The following is a 14,585-nucleotide window of genomic DNA, read 5'->3' as shown; positions in this document are numbered from 1 at the left end:
CTAACAAGAAAAGGCCACGCCCAGTCGTATTCACAAGCCCTGGTCCACCCTGAACTCCAACCCAATTTCTTAGCAAGAAATTGTTAGGGTAATGGCTTATAGACCGCATTGAGCTGTGTATTTTTAAAGGGGGCATAAACCCCAAAAAAGTCCTTCTCTAAACACACACAAATGCATTTTGTATTTGTAGTGGTTTCTGAGACATTTGCAGTTTTAGACTGCTAATACTTTTTGAAAGTCAGAATGCCATCTGTAAGGTTAACTGATTACACACATAGTTAGGTTCACTGAAACTCTGGGTTTAGATTCCCTTTATAGTGCCCAGAAATGGAATGCCAAAAGTGCCCTTGTTGATTGCCAAGCTAGTCAGTGGGGTTTCCCAGGTGCTATGGCTCCCGGTTTGTGAGCTTCTTAACTGGGTTTTTAAAGCGCCCAAAAAGAGCCCCATACACACTGATCATTTTTGGATCTATTAGCCTGGGCCTGTCATGGCACTTGGACAGGGACACTTGGAAGATACCCTGCACATTTTGCTTCTGTTTTTTTGCAGTTTTTATCCACTATTGTTTTAAACTGCACCTTATATGGAGTGTTTTGTTTAAATAGTCATTAAAGTAGGTGCACAGAGAAGCTATGAAAAATTGCACCACAGTAGCTATTGTGCACTAGTGTGCATTTATCAAGCTCCTTATGTATTAGCACCTACCCATGGGGCTGAGAGCTGCCATATTGTTTGATTTGCTGAGGCATTCTGCATAGGCACCATTGAAATGGTGCAATCTGTTTATTAACCCTAGAGTTGCTAGTTCATTTTAGGTACGGGCAGCATGCCTCTTCCAAGGAGCAGTTGACTGTCCAGTTTAGGGAACTGTATTGAAAGTAAATGCTGCAGATAAATAAGGTACATTTCAGATTGTTCGGTACAGCATACTATGGCAATTGCTGTGATCATAAAATCAGTAATTAGAACTCGTACTGAGTACGAAGAAAATGTAATTAATTAACATATAAGAGCAAAACCCCCCATACATTGCTTTGCCTTCCCATAATGCCAGTTGCTCAGTGCTTAAATATTTTAGTGCACATATGTTTGCTGAAGCCATACCCTGACATAAGTGTGTTGTTTGATAGGAGCACCGAGTGCCATTACGGCTGCTGCTGTTGAAGTGTTTCGGTGCCATGTGTAATCTGGATGCATCAATTATTTCTGCGCTTGTTAACTCCGTCCTTCCCATGGAGCTAGCGCGGGACATGCAGACACATACTCAGGGTAAGTCCTGGTACAATTGTGCTTTTAGACCCGTAAGAATGAACTGCAGGCGCAGGCTTTGATGGCCTCTCACGAATTTGGACACGAATAATGCATTATAAGCAATAGTTGCCTGACCCACAAGTGCACGCGATTCCCATAGGAATGAATGAAGAGCAAGAGTCTTGTCACCTACCCATTGACCTGGAAACTGCTCAGCCTGTGCCACCTTACAAGAGTCCCACCTTAAATTGTATTGGTGGATTTTACAGCATTCCTTCCTAATAGTAGCTGGAGGCACTGCGACTTTAGCTTTTCCTTAAGGGGTAACTGGCCAGCAAACTGGGTTCACGGGGCATCATTACAGATGTCCTGAGAGGTTTTTGGAGAGAGCTGTTCGCTGGGTCAGCACACAGCTAATTACTTCCCCTGACTGTGCGACTTCTGAACCTTCAGGCAGCAAATTACCTTGAGTTGGGAACTAGCAGGAGAGTAAGTTTTCAGGCCAGCATTAACATAAGACACCTGAATTTCTTTTTGCCTATGCACTATTAATAGCTTTTTATGGGTAGTTACACTCACCTGTATTTTTCAAGATAAGCTTGGGTTTAGGAGGTAGCCTCAGTATCAGGTCTCTGAGCCTTTATATACTTACTAAATTGGGGGTAATCTATCCACACATCAGAAGAGTTCTTTTTGGAATTTGGATTTCTATACTTTGTCTACTAAACCTATTGGTATTGTTTTGCCTGCAATAAGGGGTAATTATATCTTAGTTGGGATCAAGTACAGGTACTGTTTTATTATTACAGAGAAAAGGGAATCATTTAACCAATAAATAAACCCAATAGGGCTGTTCTGCCCCCAATAAGGGGTAATTATATCTTAGTTGGGATCAAGTACAGGTACTGTTTTATTATTACAGAGAAAAGGGAATCATTTAACCATTAAATAAACCCAATAGGGCTGTTCTGCCCCCAATAAGGGGTAATTATATCTTAGTTGGGATCAAGTACAGGTACTGTTTTATTATTACAGAGAAAAGGGAATCATTTAACCATTAAATAAACCCAATAGGGCTGTTCTGCCCCCAATAAGGGGTAATTATATCTTAGTTGGGATCAAGTACAGGTACTGTTTTATTATTACGGAGAAAAGGGAATCATTTAACCATTAAATAAACCCAATAGGGCTGTTCTGCCCCCAATAAGGGGTAATTATATCTTAGTTGGGATCAAGTACAGGTACTGTTTTATTATTACAGAGAAAAGGGAATCATTTAACCATTAAATAAACCCAATAGGGCTGTTCTGCCCCCAATAAGGAGTAATTATATCTTAGTTGGGATCAAGTACAGGTACTGTTTTATTATTACAGAGAAAAGGGAATCATTTAACCATTAAATAAACCCAATAGGGCTGTTCTGCCCCCAATAAGGGGTAATTATATCTTAGTTGGGATCAAGTACAGGTACTGTTTTATTATTACGGAGAAAAGGGAATCATTTAACCATTAAATAAACCCAATAGGGCTGTTCTGCCCCCAATAAGGGGTAATTATATCTTAGTTGGGATCAAGTACAGGTACTGTTTTATTATTACAGAGAAAAAGGGAATCATTTAACCATGAAATAAACCCAATAGGGCTGTTCTGCCCCCAATAAGGGGTAATTATATCTTAGTTGGGATCAAGTACAGGTACTGTTTTATTATTACGGAGAAAAGGGAATCATTTAACCATTAAATAAACCCAATAGGGCTGTTCTGCCCCCAATAAGGGGTAATTATATCTTAGTTGGGATCAAGTACAGGTACTGTTTTATTATTACAGAGAAAAGGGAATCATTTAACCATGAAATAAACCCAATAGGGCTGTTCTGCCCCAATAAGGGGTAATTATATCTTAGTTGGGATCAAGTACAGGTACTGTTTTATTATTACGGAGAAAAGGGAATCATTTAACCATTAAATAAACCCAATAGGGCTGTTCTGCCCCCAATAAGGGGTAATTATATCTTAGTTGGGATCAAGTACAGGTACTGTTTTATTATTACAGAGAAAAAGGGAATCATTTAACCATGAAATAAACCCAATAGGGCTGTTCTGCCCCCAATAAGGGGTAATTATATCTTAGTTGGGATCAAGTACAAGGTACTGTTTTATTATTACAGAGAAAAGGGAATCATTTAACCATGAAATAAACCCAATAGGGCTGTTCTGCCCCCAATAAGGGGTAATTATATCTTAGTTGGGATCAAGTACAGGTACTGTTTTATTATTACAGAGAAAAGGGAATCATTTAACCATGAAATAAACCCAATAGGGCTGTTCTGCCCCCAATAAGGGGTAATTATATCTTAGTTGGGATCAAGTACAGGTACTGTTTTATTATTACAGAGAAAAGGGAATCATTTAACCATTAAATAAACCCAAAAGGGAGTCTATGGGAGATGGCCTTTCCTGTAATTCAGAGGTTTCTGGATAACAGGTTTCCGGATAACAGATCCCATATCTGTAACAATCTTTACTTGTAATTTAAAGTACTGGAAAAACTTCAAATGAATAAAGTCTTTGTTTGTAACTATCACTGTCTGTGCTTAGAATGCTGCTTCCCATGGCCAGCAACTCTGTGCCCCCTAACGCCAAAGCAGCCATCCAAAGCCCTGTGTCGTAGCTCTTCCAAAGCAAGGCCCTTAATTTCTTTGTTTACGAGGAATATTAAATGCTGCTTAATTGCTTACTGTTAGATCTTTCATACTAGTCTCTTAATCGCTTGCTTTCACAGTACCACTGAGTCAGCTGCAGATATTGCCTATTTGACCCTCTAAAGTGCCGGATATTCGCGCAAGAGTTGCATCTGCTGAACCTTTAATGCTGCTCTCGGAGGCGGCTTTAGCAGCGTGCTAAATCCCTGTAAGAGAGGTTTAATGGGGAATGGCAATGCAATAGCCTGAGCATTTGTCACATATCAAGCTCCTTATTTTCTTTGGCACTTACCCAGAAAGTGTCCAAGGATAGAAAACTATCTAGATCAGACAGACATGGGAGACTCCACTGATTACATTTGCCCTTTAGATACCACGGGAATATTCAGCCTTCATGATTTCCCTTTGTGGGGAAAATAGGACTCAGTCATAAATAAAAAATAATACATTGAAATGGGAATAGTGTTAATTAAAAAGGGGCTTGGTAACATCTCTGTCTTTTACAATTAGTAACGGGGAGAATAGGGATCATTAGGGAAACTGTTCTCTGTTCTACACACAGATATATGATGGTACACTAATTCTAAAAAGGCATGTAAACCCCCACAAAAAATGTTAGCAGTGAACAGAATCTTTAAAAAAATGTAAATACCTGCCACTCTGGTTGCTAAAAGGTTAATAGTAAGGTTGCAGTGCCCCCTTAATCACTTGGGATTCCTTCACCTCCTGTAACCCACTCAGCCCCCCTCCCTTAGGAAATGACTTTGGCTCTTGGCTACTGAGCATGCTCAGTTCTTCTTAACTCAAGTTACCAAACACACCTCCAGTCTAGCAGCCAATGAAGAGACGGGAATGCTGGTTCCCATAGAAACTCTGCTCTAGCTGGGCAGTCTGCTGGAGAAACATGATTTTTCTCCTAACCTCCTCTCCTGAGCCCAGCTTAACCATCACAGGGCACAATCTAAGCAGGATTCTTGAAACAACGTAGCTGAAGCCAGCTGATTACCAGACCGGTAAAGAAGCAGACAAAGCATTGTGGGAATTTGAGTCTTGGCTGGAGGAGATCTGGCGCCTGCTAAATTCCTCAAAAAGAATAAGTATTGCAATGAATAGAAAAGCAAGATACTTCTTTCATTTACATTTACAAATTACATTAAAACCAGTGGCATTTTTTAAGGAATGTGTATTGTTACAATTACAATGTTTTTCATTGGGCAAATGCTAGATGCTAATTATTTCCCATCGGTAATGTACTGACTGCCTAACAAAGCTATTAAGCTTGAGGCATTAGGTGTTATGGATAAACATTTAGGGTCGGTTGTTAGGGGTTTCCCAAATAATGCATGATTTAGCGGTTTGGCCTTTCCCCCTGGGTGCCATAACGGAATGGCTTTTCTATGCATTAAATACAGGGTGCTGTAACTCTGGCTTGGTAAAAATAAAATGTGATTATTTTTGCTTTAGTAGCTCTATTATGGGTTATAAATACGTCCCTTTGTAGCCATGGAGGCTTCCATTCAGGTTCTAATAGGGCCCACTTTTTTGGAATGCAGTTCATCTCCTCTACCCATTAGTGATTTTTTGAATAATGAAAGAAAATGTTATTGTAGGCTACTTTGTGATTTATATTAGTTTTCAATGGTTTTAGGGAATTGTGCAATTGCTACAAAAAGCAGCATCTGCCTGGCTGTGTTACATTCTCTCCATTACTGGCCTTGACTCCTAAACAATGGAGCAAACCAACCCATTTGAAGACCTTAAGGACACCTGACTCCTGTTACAAAAAAGGGGGAAAAAACATAAATAACCATGATTTTCAATTGCAAGTACATTTAGAAATAACTTTAAAACCATTGTAAATGAAAGGGGTGCTTTACCTTTCAGTCAACTTTTAGTTAGTATGTTATACGCTAGCATGTTATACGTTAGCATGTTATACGCTAGCATGTTATACGTTAGCATGTTATACGCTAGCATGTTATACGCTAGCATGTTATACGCTAGCATGTTATACGCTAGCATGTTATACGCTAGCATGTTATACGCTAGCATGTTATACGCTAGCATGTTATACGCTAGCATGTTATACGTTAGCATGTTATACGTTAGCAAGTTATACGCTAGCATGTTATACGCTAGCATGTTATACGCTAGCATGTTATACGCTAGCATGTTATACGTTAGCAAGTTATACGCTAGCATGTTATACGCTAGCATGTTATACGCTAGCATGTTATACGTTAGCATGTTATACGTTAGCATGTTAAATGCTAGCATATTATACGTTAGCATGTTATACGCTAGCAAGTTATACGTTAGCATGTTATACGCTAGCAAGTTATACGTTAGCATGTTAGACGCTAGCATGTTATACGTTAGCATGTTATACGCTAGCATGTTATACGCTAGCATATTATACGCTAGCATGTTATACGCTAGCATGTTATACGCTAGCATGTTATACGCTAGCATGTTATACGCTAGCATGTTATACGCTAGCATGTTATACGCTAGCATGTTATACGCTAGCATGTTATACGCTAGCATGTTATACGCTAGCATGTTATACGCTAGCATGTTATACGCTAGCATGTTATACGCTAGCATGTTATACGTTAGCATGTTATAGAATGTCCTATTCCTAGCAACTTTGCAACTGGTCTTTATTATTTATTTTTTGAATGATTTGTCTTTCTTTTCTGCCTCTTTCCAACTTACAGATTGGGGTCACTGACCCCAGCAGCCAAAAATCTATTGCTCTTTGAGCTTACAATTTTATGATTACTATTACTTTATATTCTTTATCTTTCTATTCACTATTTCTTCTGTATATATTCCAGTTTCTCATTCAAACTTCTGCCTGGTTGCTTAGGTAAAGCAGAACCTAGTAACCAGACAGCTGCTGAAATTCCAAATCTACTAATTCTCAGAATATCAATGTCCGTGTCATACTAAAAGTTAATGTAAAGGTGAACTACCCCTTTAATTGTCAAAGTATGAAAGTTGCTCAGAATAACGTTTCCTTTAATGATGATAAATGATGTAAGTGCCGTTCATTGCTCCCTGAGCCGCGGTACAGGGCAGGCAACAAGCAAGGCTGTGCTGTTACTGGGTATCCTGCCCGCTGCTGGCAGATAGGAGGCGCGTACGCTCTGTAGTACATGGTATCAGTTTCATACACAGAACGGCTTAATTCAATCAGAGGCAACATCTGTCTGCACATATCTCCATTCCACTTGGCTGGGCTTTACAATTACTTATTTGTTTGTTTGTTTGCTTAAGTCGTGTTGACTTAAGCTGGATACACAATATATTCCATCAACCAGGCTGGGAATTTACCCCTCACCAAGCCAGGTTCTAAATGGAATCTGCTTAACATAATGGAGATTGTACTGGCCATGTTGGTAAATACGTACTGGTGATGATTGCTTTGGCACCGACATACACACACGTTGCATAAAGAGGTTAATGGCCGACCTGCCTGCTCCTGCCAAATCCGTGGGCCTAGGCCTGTATTTGTCATTCGGCTGCGTATGTTTATAGTCAGTGATCTGATTAATCAGTCAGGCTGCCTTGCCTACCTGCACCCAGCTTTAATTTGCCCTTCATGGAGTAATAGAGGCAGATTTTATCAAAATGTGAGTTTACATAATACGTAAATAGGCAGCCACGTTCTATTCATTCCTAAGGGATATTTAGAAGTGTATTTATCAAATGGGGAGCTTAAACTTTCACCCATTGGTAAATAGCTTTTAAAAACCCCAAAGGAATGCATGGAACATGGGTGAGTTTTTATGTAAAAGAGGTTGTTCACCTTTGAGTTAACTTTTAGTATGATGTAGAGAGTAATATTCTCAGACAATTTGCAATTAGTCTTCCTTTTTGTCATTTGTAGTTTTTTTTAATTATTTCAATGATTGTTCAGCAACTCTCTGATTTGGAGTTATAACAGTTAACTACACCTACAAAGGCATTTTTTGAGCGGTGAGGCAGTATGAAACACCAAATACATGAAGTAGCCAGAGAAATCCTTCTATATACTGCCCCCGGTGGAGGCTGCGTGAGTCTCACATGTCCATTTTGTTTGCACATTAAGCAATGGAAATCCACATCTGGCCACAGACCCAGTGATATTACAGTTATCTTGGCTCAAGAATATTACATTGGTTGCTAGGGTCCAAATTACCTTTGCAACCAGGGAGTGGTTTGAATGAGAGACTGGTATATGAATAGGAGAAGGACTGAATAGAAAAAAAGTAACAATAAAACTGTAGACTCACAGAGCAATAGTTTTTTGGCTGCTGGGGTCAGTGACCCCCATTTGAAAGCTTCAAGGAGTTTGAAGAAGAAGGCAAATAATTCAGAAACTATAAGAAATAAAGAAGACCAATTGAAAGGCTGCTTAGAATTGTTTATTCAATAACATACTAAAAGTTAACAGCCTGTGCCATTACCAACATTTTTCTAATTGATGTTTGGTTGGTTTTTTTTTTAAATTAAGCGTTACCAAGATATTTAGCGTTGCAGCTCTTTTTGCCAGTCTTGGAGAAATGTCTGGTTCCCCCCAGGGGGGAGTCGCTGACCCAATGCTTACGACAGTGGCCCCTGCCGAGGGGATGACGAAGCATTCCGCTTGGGATCCAGAGATACTGCACGTGCCCCTTTAATTTGCACGCCGTTGATCCGAGTGGCTGAAGTGTGCCGGCCAACTGGGTCACTCATATGCAGATTAATGAGAATAAAGGCACGTGCGCTTGGGGTTTCCCAGCACTCTGCAGGGGGCAGAAAAAGAAAGCCAAGCTGGATGGGGAATCAAAGGTTTGTTCGGGGCCGACAAAGACATGCTGCAGAGCTTAATATCATAGCACTTCATTTTAGAAGACCAATATTAATTAGAAAAATGTTTTTACTTTGGGACTTTTACCCAAAGGTGAATGTCCCCTTTATAGTAGCGCTCTGTGTGCGCCCTGCGCTTCATAAACTGTGCCAATAAGTGCTTTTTATACCCTTGAACATGTTAGCAGTTTTACACAGTGAGTGACCAGTTTAAAAGTAATGGCTACAGCTTTCTGCAGTACCTAGACGTTGGACTCATTTAGTTAATTAGACTCCTTTAGCTCCTAAATCATTGATTTTACAATCTACATATTGGTGCCCGAAGCACAATGAGGCCTACGGGAAGCAGCTGCCGGTGGTATGGGGCCTTTTGATCATGATGATTGTCCATTCCTCAGCTCCAGGATGTGGCGCGTCCCATTCAGACAGCTCCCCCTGCTTCCAAACATAAATGGTGCATCCTTTCAGTAACCATATACAGTCATTTTCAATGCATTTCTATCTTTTTAATAGCATCTATTCTGTATGGCTTCATTAGTGGCTAAACATCTGTTATTCTGCCAGTGGCAAACCCGAATGAAATGATTTTCATCTTGAATCCAAGAGTATCTAAGTGCTGTAAATGGACAATGCAGTCTGACTCCGGGAGACCCTTTCCATTTAGTTCATTTTATGTCGGCCTTTGTCATTTTTCAATACACGCCATAGTCTAGCTGTAGTATTTATTGTTCAATAAGTGAATGTAACCTCATTTTCAAAGCCCGCGAGTGAAACATTGATGCAGGGGAATGAAAGGCTCAGCGTGGGCTTATACCAGCATTGCATGGCCGGGATGTGGGGAGCAAAGTCATTTCTTGCAGAACAATGTGTTAATCATTGCAAGACTAGGAGCTGCGGGTGCCCTGCAGTACTCACCTGCACATGATTCATAGTAATTCACCAGAAATGTAATGTAAATGTATAAATCAATAAACACTAATGAACTGTCAGCTCTGGAGTTCAAAGCCTTTCTCAGAGACAAAACACTGATTTATTTGCTTAGTTGGCAAATTGCTAATAATGAATTGTTTGTTTAGGCCCTGATAGTATTGTCTGCATTCCATGTTCTGTGCCTATACAAATAAAGGGCCACATCCACACAGGCTGGATATATTGGGGTCTCCCTGTGCTCTCCCTGTGCCAGTCTCTATTATTGTTGTAACAACTTATCAGACTATTTCTGTACAACTGTAGATCATTCCTAATGGATCAGTGCATTGGTTCCTGAATGCTACATGTGCATCTATAAGAACCGAGTTGGCACATTTTTCTATTACCTGTTATTTTCTCTTGTGGTCCTTGAAGCATCACTGTAAGGCTAATGTCCTCTAGCTGTGTTACTCTGACCTATTTGTACTATATATACCCTCCCCCTTTATTTTTACAATTTTTTTCTGTATCCTTTACATACACATTTTATACGTGTCCTACTATGCTGCACAAGCCAAGAAGACTTGACACAATTTCTTTCCAGTAAAAACCTCAATTGTGCAAACAGACTGTCTTCATGCCCCGCTGACACGTTCCTTTCACTCTTGACTCTTGCCATTCATTTTTCCTTGCTGCCTTCTGGCTCATCCTTCTTTGTAGACTTTCTCCTGCTCTATCCCCTTGTGTGCTCTGTTTATGCCTCTTTTCTCCTTACCCTTCCTTCACTTGCCCTCCCTTTCTCCTTGCTTACCTCTGCCTCATCCTTCTTGGAGACTTTCATTAATGCTGCCTCCTGGTTTATTCTCTCTTTTTTCACTTTATTCTTTCTTCTCTGGATCTTCCTTTATCCTTGCTACTGTTGGCTAGTGCTCAACAGGGCCGGAACCTCCATTCTGTTGTGTATCATGGACCTACTGAATCCTTGCCTGCCCTGCTTGGAACCCTACCCCCTTTTGCATGCCCCACTTTGCTCCCTGCTCCCCTCTGGCTCATCCTTTCTGGATTTTTCTCCTGTGGCTTATACTTTATGCATCCTTGTTCCTTTGGCTCCTGGCTCCCTGCTCTGCTTTGGCTCATTCTTCATGGCTCCATTCTCCCTTCTGGCTTAGTTTATATGGATTTTACTCCACTCAGGCTCACTCTTGGATGCTCACTTTGTTTAGATACAGCTTGGATCCTTACTTCTTTTTGCCTTACCCATTTTGCATCTAGGACCCCCTCATACTATCACTTTGTGATTTTTTGGTTCACTTATTGTTACTCCTTGATTTTTTTCAAGCCAACAGATTTGCACAAACACAAACATATCTTTATCAACAAAACAACACTCATTGTAACTCATGGACATATATTTTGGAATGCTTTATTAATCCAATTCAGAATAAGTGAGTGCTGCTCTTATACAGTACATTGCTTTATTTTGCATCATTACCGTACTACAGGCTGCTGGAGTGCTGCCACCGGTACATTTTTTTCTATGTATATAACCAGATAAACCTTCGCACTGTATCCCAGCACACTGAATGCTGTTTAAATGCCAATCATCCAACTCAAGACTCATGCGCTTACATCTGACTCACAATAAGTAACAGTCTCAATCACATTTACCTCCAAACCCAGAACTGCTTCAAATGTATTTACTCCTAATCTCCTTTTGCCCCTTCAAGTTCAATTTATTTTCATCTTAAAATAAATAAACAGCCTTATTGTTGGATGAAATCCTCCAAAGAATATAGGTCCTTTGCAACAAAATGACATTGAAGCTCAGAAAATTTAAGCTGTTTTGGGGACTTGGGGCTGATGGCTGCTCCTTTGTCTACCATAATCCTTTTTACGCTTGGTAAAACAGTAGGTGCCCTTCTCCAGTAGGGGAATATAAAGTCTTCTATTTGGACTCCCTGGGATCCGTGTCAACTACTTAATATTGCCAAAGCCAACTGGTTAAACGTTTTAAGACCTTTGAAGTATAAAAAGACCATAGGGACTGATTGTCAAGCAGGTTGCCAACACAGTACAATTCTATCCTTCAAAATGAAAAAGTGCCACGGACAGAATGCGTGAAAGCGACTAACGGCAGCACAGACTTAACTGTATGTCATTTTGTGTCTGTCGAAGTGTAAACATATAAACACTAATTCCTGACTTTAATTCCCTCTGTGCCTCGCTACTAAAATTAGTGATTTTCTTGCCAAGTTTATTTACAGATCCCAGTTTTCTGCCTCAATGCTCTTCCTGTGGTTTATCTAGAAGAGCAGCAGATAGGCCCACGTGACTCTAGAGCTTCTTAAGGCTGCTAATGTTCTGCACATATTAAATATGGTGCTCATAGTTATTCCATGTTCCTCTCATATAATGAATGAACTGTGGACCTATCCGATGAAGAGCAGATACTTTTGTAGGTGCTACCCTGTATATGTGAATAAAGCCCCCCGTTTCTTGGGCAGCACCTCAGCATCCCAAACACTCTCTGCACCAGAATGACTTGATGGTCTCCAGCAGGATAGTATGAATTCATTTTCAAAATGAGAAGCTAAATGAGTTGGTAATGGCCAACTACACAAGTATTCTCATCAGGCATAATTGGAATACCTAAAATTTTCCAATAAATCTGATTTTGGATAACATACTTACCCATTTGTGATTATTTGGTTTGTACTCCGATAATTCCACCAAGATTCTTCCTCTCTAGATCGTGGGGTCTGCAAAAACCTATACAGTTTCTTTGTACAGGTATGGGACCTGGTATCCGAAATTCTTAGGATCTGGGGGGTTTCAGATATGGGATCTTTCTGTAATTACCTTAATTTAAGTCTGTTAAAAGATCATTTAAACATTAATTAAACCCAATAGGATTGTTTTGATTCTAGTAAGGATTAATTATTTCTTAATTAGGGTCAAGTACATGGTACTGTTTTATTATTACATAAAAAAAGGAAATCATTTTAGACAAATAACTTAGAATTGTTTGCTTATAATGGAGTCTATGGGAGATGGCCTTCTCGTAACTAAGAAGGGTTTCTGGATAACAGATCCCATACCTGTATTTGTATGTTTCTCAGCTTGTATAGTCTTAAAGAATAAATGGTGATGGAAAGGGTAATCAGGGAACTATACTTGCACTACATTGACAGAAAATTGCATGTTTGGTGTGTCATGGAATTTGACTTGATGACCTTGTCTTGTAGAACATCAGAAGATGTGTTACTCTGCACTGGTTCTAGCAATGATCTTCTCCATGGGAGAGCCTCTTCCTTATCATCATTATGGTAAGTCTTACCTTGCTTCTTTATATGCATGATTGTCTGTGCTGGTATGATATTAATAGCTGTTAAGCCTGGTTCATCTTACTCCGGCAGTGACAGACCTAGGTACCCAGCGAGTCTGGAGATACATATTTTGTGTGTAATGGGAGGCGAACAGAGATAAGTATTATTGAACATTGCCTATAAACACAACTCTTTTATGGAAGCTACCTGCCATTGAACACATTGGCATCATTTTGTCCATCAGACTTTTTAGGAATATACAATGTGCCTAGGCACAGAGCTTCATACAGTGAGCTTTGATCTCTTAGCAAAAGCTATGAAGAACGATGCATTTTTATACCAGCTACAGAGATAGGGACACTTTTCACAGTAATTGGTGTTACGGGGATGGGGGCTGATGGAGGGAGCCTGGGGTTGGTGGGGATAGGTTTAGTTCTCCTTTAATAGACAGTGGTATGTAGTGAATAATGTACCCTGTATTGTAAAATATATAGATATTATAAGTCACAGAGGGGTTTCATGATCATATAACAGCACAATATACAGGTCATGGAACTCCGAAGTGACTTGTAATATCCTAATATTTTACAACAGGGGGTACTTTTTTTTTTTTTAATTATAATTGACAAGTTTCAGGAAATCATATGACGTGTCGTCAAATGACATCACTACACTGATTATAACTGATGGCTAAGCTCCATTTATAAGGATATCATCTACTGGATATCCATGTCTCTTGTGTATTATAAGTTTAGAATATATACTATATCCATATAAAGTATAGTGGTGTTTTAAAGGTTCCCTCTTTCTCTAAAAGACATGGAGTAACATGGGGATGGACCAGGCTTAACTGATGTGTCTGGGTCAGAAACATGCTACCTCTATGTTCTTTTAATGTGATGCTAGGATTCTACAATAAACCCAAAATATTCCCTCACTTTTATTGTTAAAATATTTGGGTTTCAGGGGTTTTAGATCTAATACAGCATACACTTCTTTTTGACATGGGTTGGTTTCCAGCATTGCTCTTTTACGTCCGTGCACAATAGGTTTTTGTGTGTCCAATTGCTTTGCAGTGCCTGCTTGTCCTTTAGGCACGCTTTAAAGCTCTCCTGGCTTTAGTTGTGATCTGGTTTTTTCCCTCTCTACGCAAATGCTGACATATGTTCACCTTTGTTATGGTATTCACAAGCAATGAACCAAGACATGACTCGCGCCGTTTGATGTAGAGCGGCTGGGAATCTTGATTCCATTCTCTCTCATTACCAACAGAGCATCTGAATTCCCAGTTTGTCCAGTTCCTGCTGGAAGTGATCGAAGACGGCCTGCCTTCCGACATTACCGAGCAGTTACCTGACCTGTTTATCAATGTGCTCTTGGCTTTCAACTTGCACATACCAGGTGCGCTATAAGGAAACCATTACTAGTCCTTCTGTCGTCCTCCCAGCTCCGCCATGAGACAAATGAGCTTGTAGCCGCAATAAACTCTCAGTAGCAGGAGAGGGGAGAGTCATTTGTACTCATTCCGAGCAGAGGGGGGAGAGCACTCAAATTCTTTCTT

General features: G+C 40.0%; 1 protein-coding gene across 2 annotated transcripts in view; it reads left to right on the top strand.

Moving 5' to 3' along the window:
- Window positions 1–14,585, top strand: part of nckipsd (NCK interacting protein with SH3 domain) — a 73,034-nt gene that overhangs the window by 52,567 nt on the left and 5,882 nt on the right. For both annotated transcript variants that reach the window (XM_031899895.1, NM_001129942.1), the window contains 3 exon segments: window positions 1,132–1,270; window positions 12,944–13,024; window positions 14,297–14,425. In XM_031899895.1, the coding sequence (XP_031755755.1) occupies window positions 1,132–1,270; window positions 12,944–13,024; window positions 14,297–14,425 (349 nt within the window).

The sequence above is a fragment of the Xenopus tropicalis genome, chromosome 4, assembly GCF_000004195.4.
Source record: "Xenopus tropicalis strain Nigerian chromosome 4, UCB_Xtro_10.0, whole genome shotgun sequence".
Taxonomy (NCBI): Eukaryota; Metazoa; Chordata; class Amphibia; order Anura; family Pipidae; genus Xenopus; species Xenopus tropicalis.
This window is presented reverse-complemented; position numbering and strand designations above follow the sequence as displayed.